We start from the raw sequence: 22146 nt of genomic DNA, 5'->3' as shown, positions 1-22146 counted from the left end.
AAGTATAAACGAGTGTCTAAATCCTATAGCAACATAAGGTATGGGGAAAAGAAAACATATATGTGTATGATATTTTTGTCGATTTTTCCTTATGGGTTTCAGTGTCAGAATTCAAAACCACTAATTAAACTGACAAAGCAAAATAAGTTTCCCAAACCAACCAACTTTCTAGAAAAATTGAGCGGCTTTAGTTTGGTTTTTAATTTGAATGGGTAACTTTCCACAAATTGATGACAATTTTCAACACCCCTAATATTGGTTCACAAGACTTGAGTTTAGCTGCGCCAGCTGTTCTGCCTCTTCGTTTCGAAGGCTGCTCCGTCGTTGAGCATGTCCTGAGCATCAGTCTCCATTCCAAGCTTCGATAGTGCCAGGGCCTGCAAGTAGAATGCGGTTGGCCACTCGGGTATGCACACTTGAGCTTGCATGGCATCTCTCAAGGCAAGTTCTGCTTGATCGTTCATCAGGTAGGAGAAAGCTCTTCTTGCAAAGACAGTAGCTGAAGGTGCAGCCATCATAGCAACTAACTGTTTCATCCAAGATTGAGATGCAAGTTTCAGCATTATAAGAAAGAAGATATCCAACAAACGCGTGCATATCAAACTATTTTTAAACTATCTGATTCGCCAAATATATGATTCTCATCACTCATAAGACCATTATCTTTTTGTAGAAACCTAGAATTCTAAAAAGATAACTGGGTCTGATAAGAGAAAAAAGAAGCATCTACCTTTGAATAATACTCGATTGCACTCTTAAAATCCTTGTCCCTGAATGCAATATCCCCAAACTTCTTGGTGTTCAGCATATCTTGCACTTGCTGCGTCCATTCTTGGAACGAAAGCTGTATATGTCAAATATGATATGAGCAAAATACAAAGCAAAATTGAGGCACACCTGAGTTTGGCATACAAAACAATCCAAAATCAAACTCTATTTTATTTTGAGCTACATTCATACAAGGATATCTTTGTTGTAGTCAGTTTTTTCATGGACAACCAAGATAAACACAAGACCACTGAACCATCAAGTAATCTCTACGAGGTCCATTGGTCTAAATGTAACATACACCAGGCTATCCAGTCCACACTAACCTCTCTTTTTGGTTCTTTATTTCACAAATTCTTGTGCCTTAATTGACTTGAGTGCATAATCAATAACTTTGATTGCATTGGTTGCATCTATTGTTTTTAAATGGGTTCAGTTTATCCAGGCACACTAAATTATGCACAATTGCCAACTCTACTCATTTATTCAACATTTTACTTCATTCTTTCTCATTTCCATCATTTTTGCTGGAAGCTAGACCAATTGACTTGGACAAGGGTTTTTACAAATTAATATCTCTGTTTCAGTTGTAGAGAAACCAGAAAGGGGAAGAATGCAGAGAAAATACGGTCTAAGATACCTCATTTTCTGCTCCCTCTTCATCCTTATAGCCTGTTTTAAGCAAAATATCATGAACGGCAGTAAGATCCATCCTTGCACAAGCCTTCCCAAGGGGAGATAACATAGTGGGAAGCACGACCATATTTTTAGGTAGGCCCATTAAAACATGAGAAGCCACCTTGACAAAGAAATAATTATAAGTAGAACATTATAGGATGCAGTGGAAAACAATCCTCATAGAACAAGTTAGTGGGCTGGTAGAACCAAGAAAACACAAAATTTCACCTCTTTCTGTTTTTGAAGTGGAGCCACTGCTGTGAGAAGAAACTTAGTATCAGGTCTGTCCCTAGCCTCAGACTGAAGACATTTTGAAGCAAGTTCAACCAATTTAGTCGCATCATCATTCTCGTACTGCCCTTCCAATGATGAATCTATTAAACACAGTACACTTTTACCCCTTATCAAGTCCAATGCCTGCATTTATAGCATTTTTTCATCATGTCAATATATGAAATAGAATGTCATATCAATAGCAAAATCTATTTAATAGAAATTATTCCAGGAAGTGAGAAAATGTGACATGAAGAAAACAAAGGCAACATACATGGCTTGGAGGAATATGTTTCCCACTCAAAAGGTCCAATAGAACAGTTCCATAACTGTAGATGACACTCTCTGGGATGACCCTGCCTGCATATATTTGACTATGATCAATTTCATTGATATGGGTATGAATTTTTATGATACCATTGAGCAGACAACTTATTGAACATGTAGAAACTATATTTTCACATGACACAAAATAGAAGACATGCAGCATACCTTTCAACCACTACATATTCTATAGTAAATATAAGTGCTCCATGGTTACTGGTAAACAAAACAGCTATGTTACCAGTTTCAACACTATTTAATCACAAAGTACACCAAAATCTTGGTGAAGGGCCATCAACAAATCATATGGAATAAGCAGCCTCACTTTGTTAAATATGTGTAATTTGATTGGTAAACAGGAACATGTTCAACAAACTTGTTTATTTAACACAGTACAAATTCTGAGAAAACTTACCCGTTCGTAGAAACTCAGGTGGAGTATAAGCTAAGTTAGTACTGTAGCTTTTACCATCTCGACTGTTTTTCATCAGGCCAAAACTAGACAAACGAGGGTCACCATCCTGGAAAAAGTTCATGGCTTAGTTGTAATCCAATCACAGCAGATGACTAGATTAAGAATTAGGGGAGATGAAAACATTAGAAGCTCAAACTCAAATTTCTCATGACGTATGACCAAGGTAAAGAACAGTAGATCCCTGCCACAGAACTGAAATGGGGAGAAGACTCAAAACAACATGGGAGCAAAATATTAGTGTAATTTGCCGAACTAACAACATGAAAGTGTAAAATTTGCAAAATAACCTCACTAATTTTATACTAAAGCAAGTGTAAATTTAGGGTCGCTCAAGGTCATTTTAGGGTCGCTTAGTGTAATTTTTGGGTAGCATGATCGACCTATGAAGTTATTTTGCAAATAATTTTTTTTGAAAAGTTAGTTTTCTGGTAAATATTCCCATGAGTGTTAATTTTACAAAACACATGGCTAACATAATGCACACAACTGATTATCTGAGAAAGCAGAGCACAAGTATATTTTAGCAGCAGAATATGAAAAGCTTGCTGGGAAAAGGAGTGTGGTCAATGGCAAAAAAGATGTTGATCATTTCATTCACTAGATGAACTAGTGGCTGTATCAGGCTCAGGCATGTTTAAGTTAAAATTACAGATGCATAAATACTTCTCTAGATCTAGGGCCACAAATAAAATGACCTTCTAGTTCATATACTTCATAATGCTAGAAGAATAAACAAACATTTGGGGCAACTGATTGGACCTCTATGAGAATGAATACTTGCTGAAGGAGCAAGTCAGATATAATAAAACCAGCATAAAGAACAATAACTGCACCAGGGTTAATTTATAAATTTAAGCAAAAGAATAAGCTTGCTAATTGAAGTTGACAGGTCTGAACGGTTATAAATGTTTCAGGACTCAAAAAACAAAATAAAAGGCAACAGCATAAATATCTAAATAAGTATCATCCAACTAGGCAACTGCACTAACAGAAAATTTAATGACAACATTTATAACGTACCTCATCAAAGAGTACTCTATACGCATTCAAATCATGATAAATCTTCCAGCTTTCAGCATTGCAATGGTCAAGGGCCTGAGCAATAAAGTAAGCAACTCTAACTCGCATTTCCCATGACAATGGCTGTTTGTCCCCTACAACAAACGATGCAACAAGTCAGTATATAAAGAAAACTAAATTCTGCACAGAGATACAGTTAAAGAATAAATACGAAGTTGAAAAGAAGACTCAAAATTAATAGCATTGGGAGAACTTATGCAGTTAGTCAATACGGCTATAAGAAGCATTTAACCAAACAATCAAATAATGCATTAAACTAATAGTCAGCTATACTTGCGTGCGCCAATCTTTATCTTAAAAGGGCACACTTCTCCACGGTAGAAGTCCTAAATAAAAATATACTTGAGAAGCGTACGCATTCACAAAGGAAAAGAAAAAGACAGAAAAGTGAAAACTAAAGACAAACTTTTGGAGTGCATTTACTCAAAAGGAACTAAAAACAAATGAAGTGATTGAGTTGAGACATACAATGGAAGAGATGCTTGGACAAAGTATCATTGGGCATGTACTCAGCTACCAAGAGTCGCTCATCCCCTTCAGCACAGCAACCAATCAAATTCACTAATCTCATATGCCTCACCTTCCCCACTCCTGCTGCCTCAGCCTGACCAATCAAACTCAGTACCTTTTAAGCAAAATGCAAGAAGCCACCACGCTTGTTTCCCCAGAAAACAAAACAGGGAAAATTAATAGCATAAATCTATATGAAATGTCCCATTTGAGTTGAAAACCAGAAGAACCCAGACTTTTTTTTCCTATTTCATATCTCTGCATCACCTATTACGAAAACATAAAAGAGAATAATGTATAATTGAAACGACCTAATTGCTATTTTATTGTCATTTTTCATTTCACTTTTCCACAAACAAACAAACAAAACAAAAAAGGCAACCACTTTTCCTTTCCTTTCTCTTTCTCAGCAACCAAACAGAGGAAGAAAGTATAGTATCTTACCACGAACTGCTGAGCATCGGGCCATGACTGCTTGGAGAAGCGTTTAACAGCTACTAGGCGATTATTCTGAAGCTTCCCTCTGTAGACCACATTGGGAGCTTTCTCACCACTCTCGGAGACAATATAGTCAGTGCTGAACCCATTTGTGGCCTTTCGAAGCTCGCTCAGACCATACTCTTTAAACACCGGAGTTCGATCCTCTTCCTCAACTTGATTCTCATCAGCTTCACAAACAAAAACCCATTAACAATCAATCTCCAAAACCCAATAAGAAGAATAAGAAGAATAAACTAAAACCTGGGTCGGGCTGAGTAGTGGGGTTATCTGGGGAATGGAGGTGAGTGGTCTTGGACTGTAAACAACCCATGTGAGAGATTCACTTTCTTCACACACACACACTCTCTCTCTCGCTCTCTACATGAAACTCATTGTTTAGTTTCTCACAGCTCTTTCAACATCAAAGCAGAAAACAACAAAACTCAAAGTGTTGGGCTATTACAGTTGACTGAGACAAGTAGTAAGTAATTGAAGTGGTTTGAGTCGCACAGAGAAGAGAGAGTAAAAAGGTAGATGTTCCAATAAAGTGTTTTTGGGGCTCTTTCTCTCTCTACAAGTAAGCAGGAGCAGAATGGGATGAAGGAGAAGATGAAGAAAAGACTCAGCTTAAATTGGGTGAGTCACCGAGTCAGAGAAAGTGACTAAGTAAGAAGTGAATCTGCATAAAGAGTAGAAAAGAAAGGAGAAGAGAGAGAGTGGGGACCCCATGGGAAAAGAATAAAGATGAAGAAGGAGAAAGGTCACATGATAGCTCTGTGATGAGGCACGTGCTGCTCCTTTTAGTTTCACTTTCACACTACATAACATACATCCGTAATTCTATAATCTATAATACTACTACATTAAACTTGTTCAAAAATCAAAACTATTATACCTTATGTACACATTACACTTTTATGCTAGTATTTGTCTTAATTCTTAAAATACTAGTAACATAATAAGTGATACTCTCTTTTTCTATTTTGTCTTCTCTCTCTCTATTTTTCTCTCTCTCTCTTTCTCACGTCCTTTTTCCTTCTCTATGTTCAAGCTCTCACTCAAAAACAAGGCAGCTACCATTTATGAATGTGAATCTTGTTATCCCTCAAAATTTAAGATATGACAAGGCGAATGAGAAAGCGACATGTGACATCAATAGTCATAGAAAAATAACAAAGTATTGAAAAAAAAAATCGATGAACAAAAATAGATAGGCCTAGGACCTATAGGGAAGTCGACCAGGCTTAAACCTCCTAGGGGTGGTCGGCATGGCCCTAGCTCCCTAGGGTTGGTCGGCCTGACCCCAACCCTAGGGGTGGTCGGCCTAGCATGCTCAATAGCTACATGGGGTGGTCGGCCCACCCTATTCTCCATAGGGTGGTCTGCCTAAACTCCCAAAAACACTTTGCTGGATAAAGTTTACGCTCGTTCAAGCTAAAATCAACAAGCTTAGCACCCAGAGGATCAACAGACCTAGCACCTAGAAGATCATCAGACCTGACACCCATAAGATCAGCAGGCCTAACACCTAAGTCTCATAAATCAACCAAGACTTGGCATTTTCCCGAAGGTTTCAATTGTGCATTGTCAACCACAATCCAAAGAAACAACAAGAAGGCCCATGATCTCATATTCATGGGGAGGTGGACATGTATCTCCACTCACAATGATCGTGTACCAAACCACGATCCCCAGTCTTGCTGATCATGTAACAGCCCCTGGGTACTATAAATAAAGGACCCAGAGGTTCATAAAGGGGACTTTTGGATCTTTTTTGGAGGACGATTTTTAGAGATATATTTTATGGGGAGAAACTATGGGCAAATTGGTGACGAGTGAATACTTCAGTTCATCTGTGTAATTGTCTATCGAGTGATTCAATACAAAGACTAAGTGGATTAGGTTATTACTATTCATCATAATACAGTTGAACCACTATAAAATTTCTATGTGTTTATTTAATATATTTGTACTCTGTTGTATATTATATTCATTTCATTCAAAAGGTGTCGTATATTGTACATACGACTATTGGCCAATTTCACATGTCAACATTTTGGTGCTTTCATTGAGAGTACGAAATCATGAAACGCACTTTCATCAATTTTACGATGCCTCCAAAACCCAGTCAGACAAAGAAGACAGCTCCCAGGGATTCCACCACTCAGGATCCCATCGATCCTGTTAATGAACCTCAGGTGTAGGTTGGAGATTAACCTGATGTGAAAGATCCACAGGATGCTCACCAGAAGGAGATGGTGCAATTTTTGGCGAGGCAAGAGGCCTTTGCTGCTGAAATTTCCCTCCAGAGGGCGACTATGGAGAGACAACGGCGGGGGATAGATGAGCAGGTCCAAAGGAAGATCCAGAGGGAGCAGGAAGCTGATCGGAGGCACCGAGAGCCTGTTGTGGTCCTTGAGGTGGCTACCCAATTAGCCCGAGCTAACGCTGAAACTGCTACTAAGCGATGAGAGAGGCTCAGGCCAAAGCAGTAGGGATGCAAGACAACAGTAACAGGGAGTCCCAGGGAAGGAGTCGAACCCCAAGGAAGCTCTCAGAGCCACTTTCCCAGAGACATGATGAAGAGGCGATGTCCAAGACTGCCTCCTCCATGACTAAGAAGAATAACAATTCCTCTCGAAGTAAAAGTGTTACCAACCTGAAGACCCCCTCCCAGGGGGACAAACGAAACGGCACAGGAGAATTCGGAGTACATTGTACATAATTGAGTAAAGTGTTGAAATCGGGAAGCAACTGGGTCAAGAACCACGCAAAATCAAGAAATGTTATTTCAAGTGCAATAGCGTCGCATATGAGGCGCAATAGCGCCGTTCGTGGAGAAAAAATATTTCGCGCACAAATGACGAGACTTCGGGAAAATAAGTCAGGCACAATTGCGCCACTTGCTAGGTGCCATAGTGTCATATGTCTACAGATTTTAATTAACCTATTTTTAAAACGTGATTTTTATGGGCCTAGGAATATAATTTGATAGCTTCAGTTTTGGAGGCTAAAGAGAGCAGGAGACGAGGTTTTTTTTAGGTCAGAGAAACACATTGAAGGAGGAGAGAACCATATTCCAAGTGATGATCAATCATCATTAGAGTTCTTTCTTCTTTATTTCTTATTTAGTGACTTAATTATGAATATGATTACTGCTATTATGTTTGTGACTATTAACTAAACACTCTTTTTCTAGAGTGTTGATGGAACTATTTTAGATTATGAATTAAAGTTTTAGTTTATTCCCATATTTATTCTTGTGATTTGTTTGTGCAATTTTTGTGATTATTACTATCTTGTTAATGCTTGATCACCATTAATTAGTATTGAGATTTTAGGTTTTACACTTGAGAGAGGTAATCTAAAATCAGACTTAGAATTGCATGACATAGGAGAAGTGTGAGATTGAGAGATTCCACTAATTCTATGAGTTTATTTAAGAGAATCAAAGTGCTTTATTCCTACTTGATTGATTAATATTGAATAGAGATATTTTGTTAATTGATTAAGTTAATTCTATCATCACTTGAGAAAGGTTAATATATTACATTAGGATTCTTGAACTACAAATTAGGGATAAATTATGATAATTGATAAACGGATGTTCATAGTTTGGAATAGGGAAATCAGTGCTATAGGTTTACATTCTCTCATTGAAATCCTTCAACTGTCCTGTTTACTTTTATGTTATTTATTATTCTTTTGTTCTTAAAAAATTCAAATTTTGTTTCATCTAATTAAAACAAGAGACTAAAAAGTGTGTTACTTAGTAAAATTTAATAATCAATCCCTATGGGTTCGACAACCTTTTAATATTAAAACTTTGCTATAATAACACTGTGCGCTTGCAGTAAAAAATTGTGTTTCAAGTTTATGGCGCCGTTGTCGGGGATTGAAAGTTTTAAATAGTTGGTATTATTATTACTATAAGTCTTTATTTTAAATTAGATTAATTTGTGTTACTAATTTTGTTGTTGCTGTATGATTCAGTTTATGTGAAGAAATCGAAGTGCTACACCTATCACACCTCTTAATTGTTAAATTGAAAAGTCCCTATGGCAGATAAAGGCAATAAAAAGGATCAACTTCACCATGAACAATAACAACAATATTGGAGGTCCTCCTGACCCTCCGCCTGCTTCACCAGTTGCACTACCACGGGCTATTTGTGACTATTGTATGCCTGTGGTGAATGAGAATCTAACTGGTATTGTTAATCCAGTCATTGCTGCTCATAATTTTGAGTTGAAGCCAGCATTAATTAATATGGTACAACAGAATTAGTTTGGTGGGATGGCTAATTAATATTGGTGGGATGCAATATTCACCTTGCCATATTTCTAAAGGTATGTGCTACGGTGAAGATATTTGGTGTTACTGATGATGCCATTAGATTATGTCTCTTCCCTTTCTCTTTGAGGGATAGAGCAAGGAGTTGGTTGCAATCTCTGCAGGTAGGTTCTATTACTACTTGGGATGACATGGCTAGAATGTTCTTGGTGAAATTCTTCCCTCCATTGAAGTTTGCACAGTTGAGGAGTGAAATTGGGCAGTTCAAATAGTTTGAATATGAGCCTTTCTATGAGGCATGGGAACGATACAAAGATTTACTACGTCGCTGCCCACAACATGGCTATGAGAATTGGATACAAGTCCAAATATTTTATAATGGGTTGAATGGTCCAACTAGGACTATTATTGATGTTGTTGCTAGGGGTGCATTATTGGCTAATTCTACAACTGAAGCAATTAATCTAATGGAGGAGATGGCTACTAATAGCTATCAATGGCCTAATGAGAGGAACATTCCAAAGAAAGAGGCTGGTGTGTTTGAGTTAGATCCCATGACATCTATGGAAGCGCAGATTGCTGCTTTAACCAATCAAGTGGTTGCTTTAACAACTCAGAATAATCCATCAGTTATTGAAAGTGTAGCAGCTACATCTGTTTCACAAGGAGGTGACATGAGTATTGAGCAGGCACAATACATGGCCAACAGACCATACTATAACAACTACCGGGGTAATCCAATGCCTAATTATTATCATCCGGGGTTAGAAACTATGAGAATTTCTCCTATCCCAACAATAAAAATGTCTTGCAACCACCACCTGGGTTTAATGCTGAACATCCAATTGAGAAGAAATCATTAGAAGATATTTTGGGGACTTTTATGATGGAATCTAACAAGAGGTTTAATAAGAATGAAGCAATGTTGGAAAACATAGAAACCCATATTTCTAACATGGGTGCTTCAATGAAAAATATTGAGGTACAAGTAGGACAGTTGACAAACGTGGTAAGTGCTAATCAGAAGGGGAATTTTCCTAGTGATACTGTGGTAAATCCAAAGGAATCATACCAAGCAATTTCTTTGAGAAGCGATAAGGTAATTGATGAGGCTAAAGCCAAGGGTGAAGACAAGTGTTCCAGAAAGAAAGATGAGCCAATGGTGAGAGGGGTAGTCAAGGAAGAACAAGCCATAAAGTAGAGAGTCAATGACAAGTCTGATAAAGAGAAAGTTAGTCTTCCAATATATTAACCTCCTAACTATATCCTTAGAGATTTTAAAAGAAGAATCTGGATGAGTAGTTTGCAAAGTTCTTAGAGATTTTTAAAAAGATTCACGTAAACATTCCCTTTGCAGATGCTTTTGCACAGATGCCAAATTGTGTAAAATTTATGAAAGAAGTCATGTAGAAGAGAAGAAGATTAGAAGTCTTTGAAACTGTGAAGCTAACAGAAGAATGCAGTGCCATCTTATAGAAAAAATTGCCTCAAAATGTGAAAGATCCAGGAAGTTTTATTATACCTTGCACTATTGGGGGGTCATCTTTTGATAATGCATTATGTGATCTTGGAGCCAATAATGCCTCTTTCAGATTTAAGAAGTTAGGGGTAGGAAAGGTGAAGCCTACAACCATTACTCTTCAATTAGTAGATAGATCACTAACTTATCCTCGTGGAGTGATTGAAGATGTATTGGTTATGGTTGAAAATTTTATTTTACCTGCTGATTTTGTGGTATTGGACATGGAGGAGGACCATGAATTTCCCATTATTCTTGGTCGTCCATTCATGGCTACTGGAAGGGCTCTTATTGATGTTTAGGGCGATCATCTGACATTTAGGGTTAATAATGAAGAGGTCAATTACATTTATCTAGCACTAAAGCATCCTTATAACACAAGCACTTGCACTGTGTTGATCCTATTGAGGTATTAGTGGAATAGACAATGATGAGGGAACTATGTTCAGATCCTCTACAACATTGTTTGAATTCTAGTGTTACTCAATCTAATTATGAAAAGGTGAATGGAGAAGTTGTGGATGGTGAAGTTGTTGATTGTGTGATGGTTCTTAGTGCTATTCCTAGTACTAGTGGAATGAATGTCAAAGAAACTCTATGTCAAGCTGAAGATGGTGAAGTGGAAAAAGAAGTAATGGGTAAGAAAGACTTGAAACCGCTTCCTAATCATTTACACTATGAATTTATAGGAGAGAATTTCACAAATCTAGTTATTATCTCATCAAAACTTTTGGAGGGTGAAATAAACATATTACTAAGAGTTTTGAGAGATCATAAATCTGCCTTGGGATGGACAATTGCTGATTTGAAGGGAATAAGCCCAACTATTTGCATGCACAAGATTCTGTTCGAGGAGAATTACAAGCCATCCATTGAGCACCAAAGAAGATTAAATCCAACCATGAAGGAAGTAGTACAAGCTGAAGTTCTTAAGCTTTTAAAGGCTGGAATTATTTATGTTATTTTAGACAGTAGTTGGGTTAGTCCTGTGCAAGTTGTACCGAAGAAAAGAGGAATAACAGTGGTGAAGAATGAGGCCAATGAGTTGATTCAAACGAGAATAGTGATTGGTTGGAGAGTGTGTATTGACTATAGAAAGTTGAACAAGGCCACTAGAAAAGACCATTTTTCGCTTCCGTTTATTGATAAGATGCTTGACCGGTTAGCTAGGTATTCACGCTACTATTTCTTAGATGGTTATTCAGGTTATAATCAAATAGCCATCGCTCCAGAAGATCAAGAAAAGACCACATTCACCTTCCCATATGACACATTTTCTTATAAAAAAATGCCATTCGGCTTATGTAATACTCCAGCTACGTTTAAACGATGTATGATGGCCATATTTTCTGATATGGTTGAGGAGATTATGGAAGTATTTATGGATGAATTTTCTGTGTCTACATAATTTTTCTTTGCTACTTCGTCGTTGTGAAGAGAAGAATCTTGTGCTGAATTGGGAGAAGTGTCATTTCATGGTTCAGGAAGGAATTGTTTTGGGGCACCATGTGTCAAAGGAGGGCCTTGAAGTGGACTGAGCAAAGATAGCAATTATTGAGAAGTTACCTCCACCAACAAATATCAAAGCTATTAGAAGTTTCCTTGGGCATGCTAGTTTCTATAGAAGGTTTATTAAAGATTTTTCAAAGATAAGTAAGCCATTGTGTAACCTTCTTGAAAAAGACTCGCCATTTATTTTTGATGATGAATGTAGACAAGCTTTTGAGGGAATAAAGGAGAAGTTGGTGACTGCACCAATTATGGTTGTGCCAGATTGGAGTCAACCTGTTGAGATTATGTGTGACGCTAGTGATTATGTTGTGGGGGCTGTTTCGGGTCAAAGAAGAGAGAAAATATTTCAAGCTATTTATTACACGAGCAAGACCTTGAATGATTCTCAACGAAACTACTCAACTATTGAGAAGGAGATGTTGGCAGTGGTATTTTCCTGTGAGAAATTCAGGCTCTATTTGTTGTGTTCTAAAGCTCTCATTCATATAGATCATGCAGCGCCTCATTACCTTTTTGCAAAGATGTCAAACTGAGGTTGATTCGTTGGGTGTTGTTACCCCAAGAATTCGATGTCAAGATTATTGATAAGAAGGGAAGTGGGAATTTGGTGGCTGATCACTTATCTAGATTGGAGAATGGAGAAGAGGAAGAAAACAATCCCATTAAAGAAATATTTCCAGATGAGTTGTTATTGGCAGTTTTAAAGATAGTTCCTTGGTTTGCTCATATTGTCAACTGCATAGTTTGTGGTATATTTCCTCCAAATTACAATTCTTATCAAAGAAAAAAAATTAATTTATGATTCTAGGTTTTATTTCTTTGATGATCCATATTTGTTCAAGAGGAGTTTTGATAGTGTGATCTAACGTTGTGTACCGATAAAAGAAACTCAATCCATAATTGAACATTGTCAATTGTCTCCTTACAATCTGGTTTTTATTGGCCTTCTATATTTAAAGATTGTTATACTTTTGTAAATACTTGTGATAGATGTCAACATGATAGGAATATTTCAAGATGTAACAAGTTACCTGTGAATTATGTATTAGAGATTGAATTATTTGATGTGTGGGGTATAGACTCCATGGAAACATTTCTACCATCTTTTGGGAACTTGTATATTATGGTCACTGTGGATTATGTTTCAAAGTGGGTAGAAGCAATTTCTACCACAACTTATGATGCTAAAGAGGTTATGAGGTTTTTGCATAAAAAACACTTTTTGTCGCTTTGGTACTCCAAGGGCCATTTTTAGCGATGAAGGGACTCACTTTTGCAACAAAGTCCTAGATGCTCTCTTGAGAAAATGGCGTGAAACATAAAGTGGCATTGGCTTATCATCCACAGTCCAATCGACAAGCTGAGGTATCGAACCGAGAGATAAAGTTAATGTACCGTGACACTGTGTGTTTAAATAGTGCTTAACTCACTAAGCGAGTCATTTGAACTTAAATGTGTAATTAAAGACTATAACATTCCCAATTCGCTAATAAGGTTTAGGACCTTGATTAGCGTGCCAGGAGGACAATAAATGAATTAACATGTCAATATATGAATTTAAATGAATATGTGTTTAGAATGCATGTTTAGGTGGAATAAATATGCATGTGGGCCCCGTTCGTTTGTTAGGGGGTAAATTGGTAATTTTAGCCTGCTGAGGGCATAAATGTGATAATTGTATTATATGGTTAATACCACGTGTGAGTGGTGATATTATTGTGATGCACGTGCCGAGACGGTCCTAGGGAGCTAATTAGTTTAAAAGTCACAACGGGATTAAATACCTGGCTCGGGAGAAGCCTGAGGGTATTTTGGGAATTTTATAAGTTGAGTTTGTGAGTTAATGGTTAATGGTAATTGAGTAATTTGAGTGAACATTGGTAACCATTAAGAGTAACAAATTTAGATGAGAAAAATGGTAGAATTGTAGGAAAGGTGAAATGGCAAAAATGTCCTTGAGGTTTAGTTAGGGAAGGAATTACTTGGAATGGGTAAAATAGTCTTTTGGCAGAATATAGAAACCTTCAGCTGAGGGAAAAGATGATTCACGTTTTATACTTAGTCATATTCTGATTTTGCTGAAATTGGAAGAAAACCTAGAGGAGAAAAGGGAAAACTAAGGACAAGAAGGAAGGGAGGAAGGGCAAGTCTCTTGGAATCAAGAAGGGGATTAAAGCTAGGAACTTAAAGGATTATTTAGCATATTGAGGTAAGGAAATTCTGTGTATATGTTGTAGAATTCAGTTAAGAATATCATGGAATTGAGAATTGAGTTATGTGTTTTGTTTGGTGAATTCTTGGGATGAATTGAGGTTAGGTTCAGCTTGAGTTTGTGATTGAGCTTGGAATTTGATTGGGAAAGCAGCTCCAAGTTGAATTCTTGATTGAGGTAAGAGTTTTAAACATCTTTGAATTTTCGTATCTGGTGTGGTTTAAGAATATTGAGGCATGGTTTACATTTTTCAAGTTTTGGTTTAAGTTTAAAAAGCTATGGTTTAAGTTTCTGGAATTTGAAACCAAAGTGTGGATTTTGGGTGTGATTGTGTGATTGTGTGATTGTGTGATTGAGCTTGTTGTTGGTGTTTATAGGTTGTGAAATGGTTCATTTGTGGTTTTAAATTGGTTTTGGGGTTTAGGTATATGTTTGGGTTGAATTGGAAGTGTTTTGGCTTGGGGAAAATGCAGGGGAAAACCCAGAAATCTGGGTTCGCAAAGGGGCGCCGCGGCGCAAGGCTGCGTCAGGCAGCAGAGAAGTTTCTGGGCACCGTGGCCCTCCTTGTTGGGCGCCGCGGCGCTAGGCTATTTCTGGGCGGGGAGATTTTGCATTTTTGGGCATTTTCCCCGGGGGCTCGGGGGATGTCTCTGTTGCATTGTTTAGGGAAATTGGAGGTCCCGAGAGTACGGGATTGGTCCCGGGAAGTGGTTTTGGATTGATTAGTATTAAAGAGTGTTTTATATGTGTTGTGACTAGGTTTCCGGAGAGGCTCGAGTTAGAGGACCGTGCTCGTGACTTTGGTGCATTGAGGAGCTTGAGATATAGGTAAGAAAACTGTAGTACCCGTAGAGCAGGGCATGGGCCCATAATATTGTTGCAGGGCACGACCCTAGATTGTATTACATATTAGGGTGTAGCCTTGATTGAATTATTATATGCTTGAATGTTTTTTGGGTTATGCTATATGTGATTATAGTAGAATGAAAGGCAAAGGAGCTAGGAACGGCAAGGAGCCGAGAATGGCGAAGGGCCAAGAACGGCAGTGGGGCCAGAAATAACACTTAGCACATGGAGTGCTTATTGTTAGGGTGAGACCCCAATGGATACATGGGATATCCTTACGGTGAGAACCGAGACCCCAGGCTTTGGTAACGCTTCTGGGACGGCATGGCCGTATTTGTTTAGTCTAATGGACTGTCTGTTTATTTGTGGATTATCTGATATGTTGATAATATAATATGCATATGTTATGTGCTGTATGATTTTTCTTGCTGGGCTTCGGCTCACGGGTGCTCTGTGTTGCAAGTAAAAGCAAGGGGTCAGTCAACCAGCCATGAGTACGGAGAGCGTGGGGGCGGCGCGTACATGTTCGGCCTGCCCGACTGCTTTGGTTGGGGGCATTTTGAGAAATGGCTGTAATAAACTGTGTTTTTGATAGTTAATTAACTGTAAACCTATTTTGAGTTGTAAATATTTTGTAAACCTTATTTTGGGATCCCAAATGTTAGACACTTGAAATTTTCAATGAAATAGAGTATTTTCAAGGATTACAGCCTTAACTTTTGCTTAGTCACACTTTTGTTCTAAAAACCTCATTTAGCGAGTTAATTGCACATTTTAAACTCCTTAGTAACGGCTCTAAGGTAGTAGGGCGTTACAAAGACTAAGTCAATGCCAGGTATTGAAAATTTTGGTCAACAAGATGATTATTTTTCATTAAAATATTAAGTTTATACACGGGATCCCAAAATCAGTTTAAAAAAAATAGAATACAACTTAGCCGTCCTAAGCGGAAAAACAGAGGTCAACCCTAGTTCCTCCCAAGCTATCTCGATTGTGGCGATCGAGTAGGCTGCATATGTACACACTGCCCCTGAAACTATACAACTTATGGCTGGTCTAACTATCCCTTACCCTTACCTGCACCACGTAGCACCCGTAAGCCAAGACTCAACAAGAAAACTTAAATCAGCACACACAACTAGGCAACAGTATAAAAGCAATAAACATAAATCATTAGATTCAATCATTAATAGGATATAAGTAACCATCCTAATAGTACATTTAGCTCAGTCCAATGCATAAACCAAACTCATCAATCAATAGAAATTGTTAAGTGCAATCCACACTTCTGTTTATATAATGTTCGGGCCCGACACCCTTAGGCTGAGTTGTTCGGTCTTATAGCTGACCCCGACACCCTTAGGCCGGGCTACGTTCTGCATGCTTGCTATTAACCCCCAGCACCCTTCGGCCAGTCTATAAACAGATATATAATCACAAAGCACAATGCACAACAAGTATTCAATGGCAGCGTATACAAGCATGTCTATCAAGATATTCTCAGTTATAGATATGTTCACATTCATAACATATTCATTAACAGGGGTTTAAGCCCCATTCACAACCCGGGTACAGTTTTCTTACCTTAAGTCTAGAGTAGCTAGCATATGGCAGCCTCGAGCACGATCCCTAATCCTGAGCCCTTGTGGTATAAACTTAGTTAATGGCTTTACTCCTTAACTATTCCTTTGCTTGCTGCTAGCTTAATTTCCCAAATTCCCAGCTCAATTCCAAGCTTTTCTTCAAGAATTCCCTTAAGCTTCCAAGCACTCCAAAGGGGGAGAGAGAGAACATGTAAGAGAGAGAGAGAGAGAGAGAGAGAGAGAGTTTCTTGATGCTTCTAGCTAACCTCTGAAACCTTCCTATCTATATCCTTTAACATAAAGACCTAAATGCCCTTAGTGAAAAACTCTGCCCTTTATTTCCCATAAGGGCAAAATGGTCATTTGCCCCATTTCCTGCTAACTCCTCAAGTCATCCTACAAATTCCCAATTAATCCCGACATACCCAACTAATTACCAAATACTTACCCTTTACTCGATAAATCACAGATATACGTTAAGTTTCCCAAAATACCCCTAGGCTCACCCTGAGTCGGGTATTAAACCCTACTGTGACTATTCTACTAATTCACTCACTAGGATTGCCTCAAGCCGTGTACTGCAAATATATCCACATAACAATGTAGTCTCAATCATTTAACGCATATAATCACATTTATGCCCGCAACAGGCTAATATTACAAATATGCCCTTCTAAACAAGAACGAGCCCACATGCATATTTAATACTCATATTATCATATAAAATATGCATGCCACGTAGTCACACATTTAATCAATTAATAACACATACCTCCAATTATGCCCTCCCGACATGCTAATCAAGGCACTAAACCTTATTAGCATTTTTGGGACGTTACAACTATCCCCTCCTTATTGAAATTTCATCCTCGAAATTTATTCAAACGTCTTGGGATACCAATCCCACAAATTTGACTATAGCCTCAGAGTCCAGTCCTTTACCTTGCTACCCTTTAGTAACACTCTCACAAGAGTGACAGTCTTATTCTATAAGATTTTCTCTTATTTATCACAAATTCCATTAGCTTTTCCTTGCGCAATGAATCCCATTGAAATTCAAGGGTCTCCTCACCCCATCAATGGTAATACTTAACACTTTTTTCCTTGACATTGGCACCATAACACCTTATGAGCCACCACCCAAACTGGGCTAAGGCTAATCTGTAGTCCCCTGGCTTAGTCCTTATTAGGATCTCAAAAGTATATTAAATCAGGAGTCAAAATTCCTCTTTCTTTCCATAATATATCTTATCCTTTCTAGTCCACAATACTAAGAGAAATACAAAGTCTCCCATCCTGGAACTCCGTGTTCTCTTACTTGAAATTTGTGAACTCTTATGTCCTTTCAGATGGGCAGACACTTCTGCCCTAACAATCCTAATAACTTCATTGGTCCCCTAGACCAATTCTGAACCACAATGCTTCCTGTCTCTCATTTCATTTCTTGGAACAAGTACTTCTCGCTTCCTATCTAACTGTATCTTATTTAGATTCACCCTAGCCATTGACCGGCCACCACTGTGACTATTCAATCAGGGACCGTACTTATCTCAATGCCCCAAATACTTACACATTCAATGTACAATTCCTAAAGTCTGAGTCATTCCTTCAGATTGTCAGTCTATCTGAAGGTATCCAATAATTCTACGTCCCAATCTTATACTCATTGCCCTCTACAACCTTTTTCTAAAACTTTGGAAATAAAGGGCCTCAGTCCGACACCATCGACTTCAGTGTCCCACGGAGACATACGATCTCCCTTCGCCTATATGCCTTATTGTGATACCCGCTCACACGAACCGAAGTGTGCTAACTCAATCCGTTGAGTCACAACTTTTTGTATCCTATCATCTTACTTACAGTATAATGTAGTCCACCCTTACGGTCCATGACTATACCCTTTTGCCTTCCAATATACAAATTTCAGATCTTAACACCCATTCAAATTTCCTAGATACAACAATCATAAGGAGGTAGTACTAGACTCATCTAGAATCTTCACGTCAACGCCAGGTTCCATCGGATAACTTATCCGATCTTCATATCTTAACCCATTCATACTAAAATAGTAGGATTTTAAACCATTCCTACAAAGATATTCTCCCTGAATTTCATTGTTCATAGAGGTGTCTTTGCCAACTATCAATTGCAGATTCTATACCAATCTTGGTCGTTACCTCGGCTGACTTTACTGTAATATGTGGCAACTTATCCACCTGGCACAGACCTTTCCAACTCAAGATGTCAGCCTCCATGTTAATTTTCTCTGTGCAATAAAGGATTTCCAATGTGAATCATCCATTAATTCCCACTAGGTCCTTAGTCTCATGGTTATTCCTCTATGGGTGACCAAACGCTTTAACTCTTTACACTAATACACGTACTTCTACTCCGTAGGTGCCATCACTGCACCCTAACCATGGCTACCTGGCATTACCATCAACCTAACGCCCCATGTAGAACATTTGTGTTCTTATTTCTTTATCTATCGTGAAGCACGAACAACCATCCTTTTCAGTCTGTACACAGGGGCGCCCTAGTCTTTGATGCACAACCCTATAATTTCATGTCTTAAGCAAGGACAATATCCATCATGCCCTTCTTCTGTATCAGTCCATTGCATACAGGTTCCAATACCAGGGTGTGCTAACCAACCTTTATTCTATCTTCTGAAAATTCGGTATGAAACTATCCATTCAGAAAAACTTTGGGTTCTTATGTTACCTCAATCTAGGGTATGGTTGTCTTCGAAGATGCTTCCAGTAGTAGCCAATGTGTCTTACCGATCTCATTGTACTTCTCACCCCTCAGGTGTCCTTTTAGTAATTTCCTTGTGGTTTCTATCTGAATTACTTCATACATGATCCCACCACTTCCCATAACGTGGCCTTGAATACCATTGGAGAAATAAGAGCTTACTCCATTTGGAACCTTACCTATAACCCTGCTTCCTTCCCATAAGTGGCCATTTGCATTCTGCTTCTAACTGGGAGTAGACTGAAACATCCCTAATCAATCTGAATATGGCTTATCCATGCCATTCTTGTATTTCTTACTTTTCGAACTTACCTGTGCTGTTGAAGCATTGGTCAGTTAAGATCCTTCATTGAAAACCCATCACATCCTACTTGGTGCAAGAAGTAATTCCTAAAATGTCTCTTTCCTTGATCCTCAACTAGTAATAACTAGATTGAGGGTCAATTCTTGAGAACATTGTCCTAATTTGCAAGTAGGCAATTGAACCCTTCATTCTTAGCGAACGGCGTTAACATGTCCCATGATAAGATGCTCTGTTTGATCAATCCTCAAATCAAATACTTCTTCAACTGAACCTTTAATTCTTTCCGCTGAATTAATGTTGTTCTTCATGATGTCCCTAATACCGATTCTATCCCTTTCTTAATCTCGTAGCATACTCAATTCCTTAACTTAACAGTGATCTCAACAATCCTTGTCCACCCATCTGAAACGTTACTGGCTGATCCAATCTTCATCCAGTCAAACTGATATATTCCAAGTGGTGCCTACCACAATATCTAGGTATCCTGTAGATGCAACCGGGTCCTTTCCTTTTAAATCCAGAAGTCATCATCATTTCTTGCTATCCATGGTTGTTCCTTACTTGGTAGACAAATTTGTACTCAGGATCATATCAAAATCCTCATATGACGAACTCAATCAATTATACTGTCAACCCTCTACCAATAGTACTTTAACCCTTCTCTTGAAGGATACAAATTTTCCCAGCAGGCACTAATATCTCAAGCCTCATGGCATAGCAACCATGAAGCATGTGCCCCATATCTATGTCTCTTCTAGAAGATACATAGCACCGAACTCATTCAGCTCAATATATAACAAGGAACAAGAACCAGAGAGCCAAAGGGTCGCCTCTGAGGGACTAGCCTCGGGCTCTAACTATATCAAGGCAAACCCTCGAACTGGGGTTGAGTAACCTATACTCCTTGGTTCTTCAAACTTTGATTTCAGGCAATCCTTCCTGACGTGCCCAATTGTTCTACGTAGGAAGCATGCCTTTACTCAGCGTCCTCCCAGATGGCGTCTCCCGCACCTGGAGCATACTAGATAACTTCACCAGGCCACATTGCTGCCCTGGCGACCATCCTGTAAACTATAACCCCTCCTGTCAAGACTAGGAGTAGTAGAACTATCAGGGGTCCTTCTTTTCTGGGTACTAGGCATCTTCCCCTACCTGATCTCGCAAATGGGGATACCATTGCCTGAGCTTCCTGCCCTATGAAACTCTCACTCCATATCTCATCTTTTGTGTCTTCTATAACAAGGCCCTCCCAACTGCCCAGGTATAGATAGAAGTCTCATGCATTGGAGCGATTCTAATGCTCTGGGCCATCCCATATTTCAATCCTCAAATGAATTGTTCCTCTCAGACCACATCCGTTGGTACCAAATCAAAAGCGGATTTGGCCAACCCATCAAATTCATTGACATACTATGTCATTGTGTTACCATCCTGAACCAAGTTTGTAAACTCAATGGTCTTTGTAGTTCAGACTGCGTCACAACAGTCTCTTTCATCAAACCACTGTCTGAATTCCTCCCAACCCATCACGACAACATTCCAGGTTTGGGGTACTACTTTCCATCACATTCGGGCATCCCCCTGCTGCATACGCGTGGCACAACCACTCTGTCATGGCCTACCACTCCCAGATTGTCGAGGACAAAGCTAATCACGCCCATCCACTGATTAGCTTTGAACATACCCAAACCTCCCTAAAAAACTAGAGGATAATGCTTCTGGATTCTTTCATACAATAATTCTCATCTGTTTTGTAACGACCCAGATTTTCAAGACTCGATAATGCGGAAATATAAATGTTTTCATTTAACAAAATGTCTCAAAAACCCATAGAAAAAAAACTTTTTAAAAAGTCGTATGGCCATACTTAACATTTAATTACAAACATGTTTTATAAAGATTAGAGTGAGCCTAGTTTAGGAAAATTACACAACATTTCCAAAAATAAAAAGGCTTCCCAAAAGGTCGGTCCACATGTACATTTGCAAGGAAGACTCCAGCGCTCACTGCTCTGCCTTGCCTTTGCACTTACCTACAACATGAAACAACTAGGTAAGCGAAAACGCTTAGTAAGATCAACTTTCAAACAAAGCATGTAGAGAATTAGGGTTCCGGACCCATCCGGACCCTACACAATCAATTTCAAGAACGCTAAAGCGTCCTGGCAAACTTATGGTCATGCCTGATAACCAATGATAAATTAATTCGTAACTAGATAAAAATCCTGCACTCAGAAAAATCCCAGAACAAGCAGATATATTATATCACAACTATATCTTATTAACAATTATATCCCTGCACTCAGAAAATCCCAGAGCAAGCAGATATATTATATCACAACTATATCTTATCAACAAATATATCCCTGCACTCAGAAAATCCCAGAGCAAGCAGATATATTATATCACAACATAATTCGAGACCAACGCTCGACAATTTCCAACAATTCATGCGTAACGCGCCCTCCAACATAATTGCTAATCTGTAAAAGAGAACCGAGTCCCCACACTAAGATCTAGCCAATAAATATTC

The 22146-nt window shown here is 38.6% G+C and overlaps 1 protein-coding gene across 1 annotated transcript; it reads right to left on the bottom strand.

Annotated features, from left to right (window-relative positions):
* LOC133777957 (serine/threonine-protein kinase BSK2-like) lies at nucleotides 1–5264 on the bottom strand. Its single transcript, XM_062217721.1, has 10 exons — nucleotides 4850–5264; nucleotides 4553–4776; nucleotides 4067–4202; nucleotides 3539–3672; nucleotides 2459–2564; nucleotides 1994–2079; nucleotides 1675–1863; nucleotides 1409–1567; nucleotides 731–844; nucleotides 1–527 (listed from the first exon to the last, which is right to left on the bottom strand). The coding sequence occupies exons 1-10, from the start codon at nucleotides 4917–4919 to the stop codon at nucleotides 276–278; spliced, it is 1470 nt and encodes a 489-aa protein (XP_062073705.1). The 5' UTR covers nucleotides 4920–5264; the 3' UTR covers nucleotides 1–275.
* Nucleotides 5265–22146: the final 16882 nt, after the last annotated feature.

This window comes from Humulus lupulus, chromosome 5 (assembly GCF_963169125.1).
Source record: "Humulus lupulus chromosome 5, drHumLupu1.1, whole genome shotgun sequence".
Lineage (NCBI taxonomy): Eukaryota > Viridiplantae > Streptophyta > Magnoliopsida > Rosales > Cannabaceae > Humulus > Humulus lupulus.
Note: the sequence above shows the minus strand (reverse complement) of the source record. Positions and strands in the feature narration are given on the sequence as shown.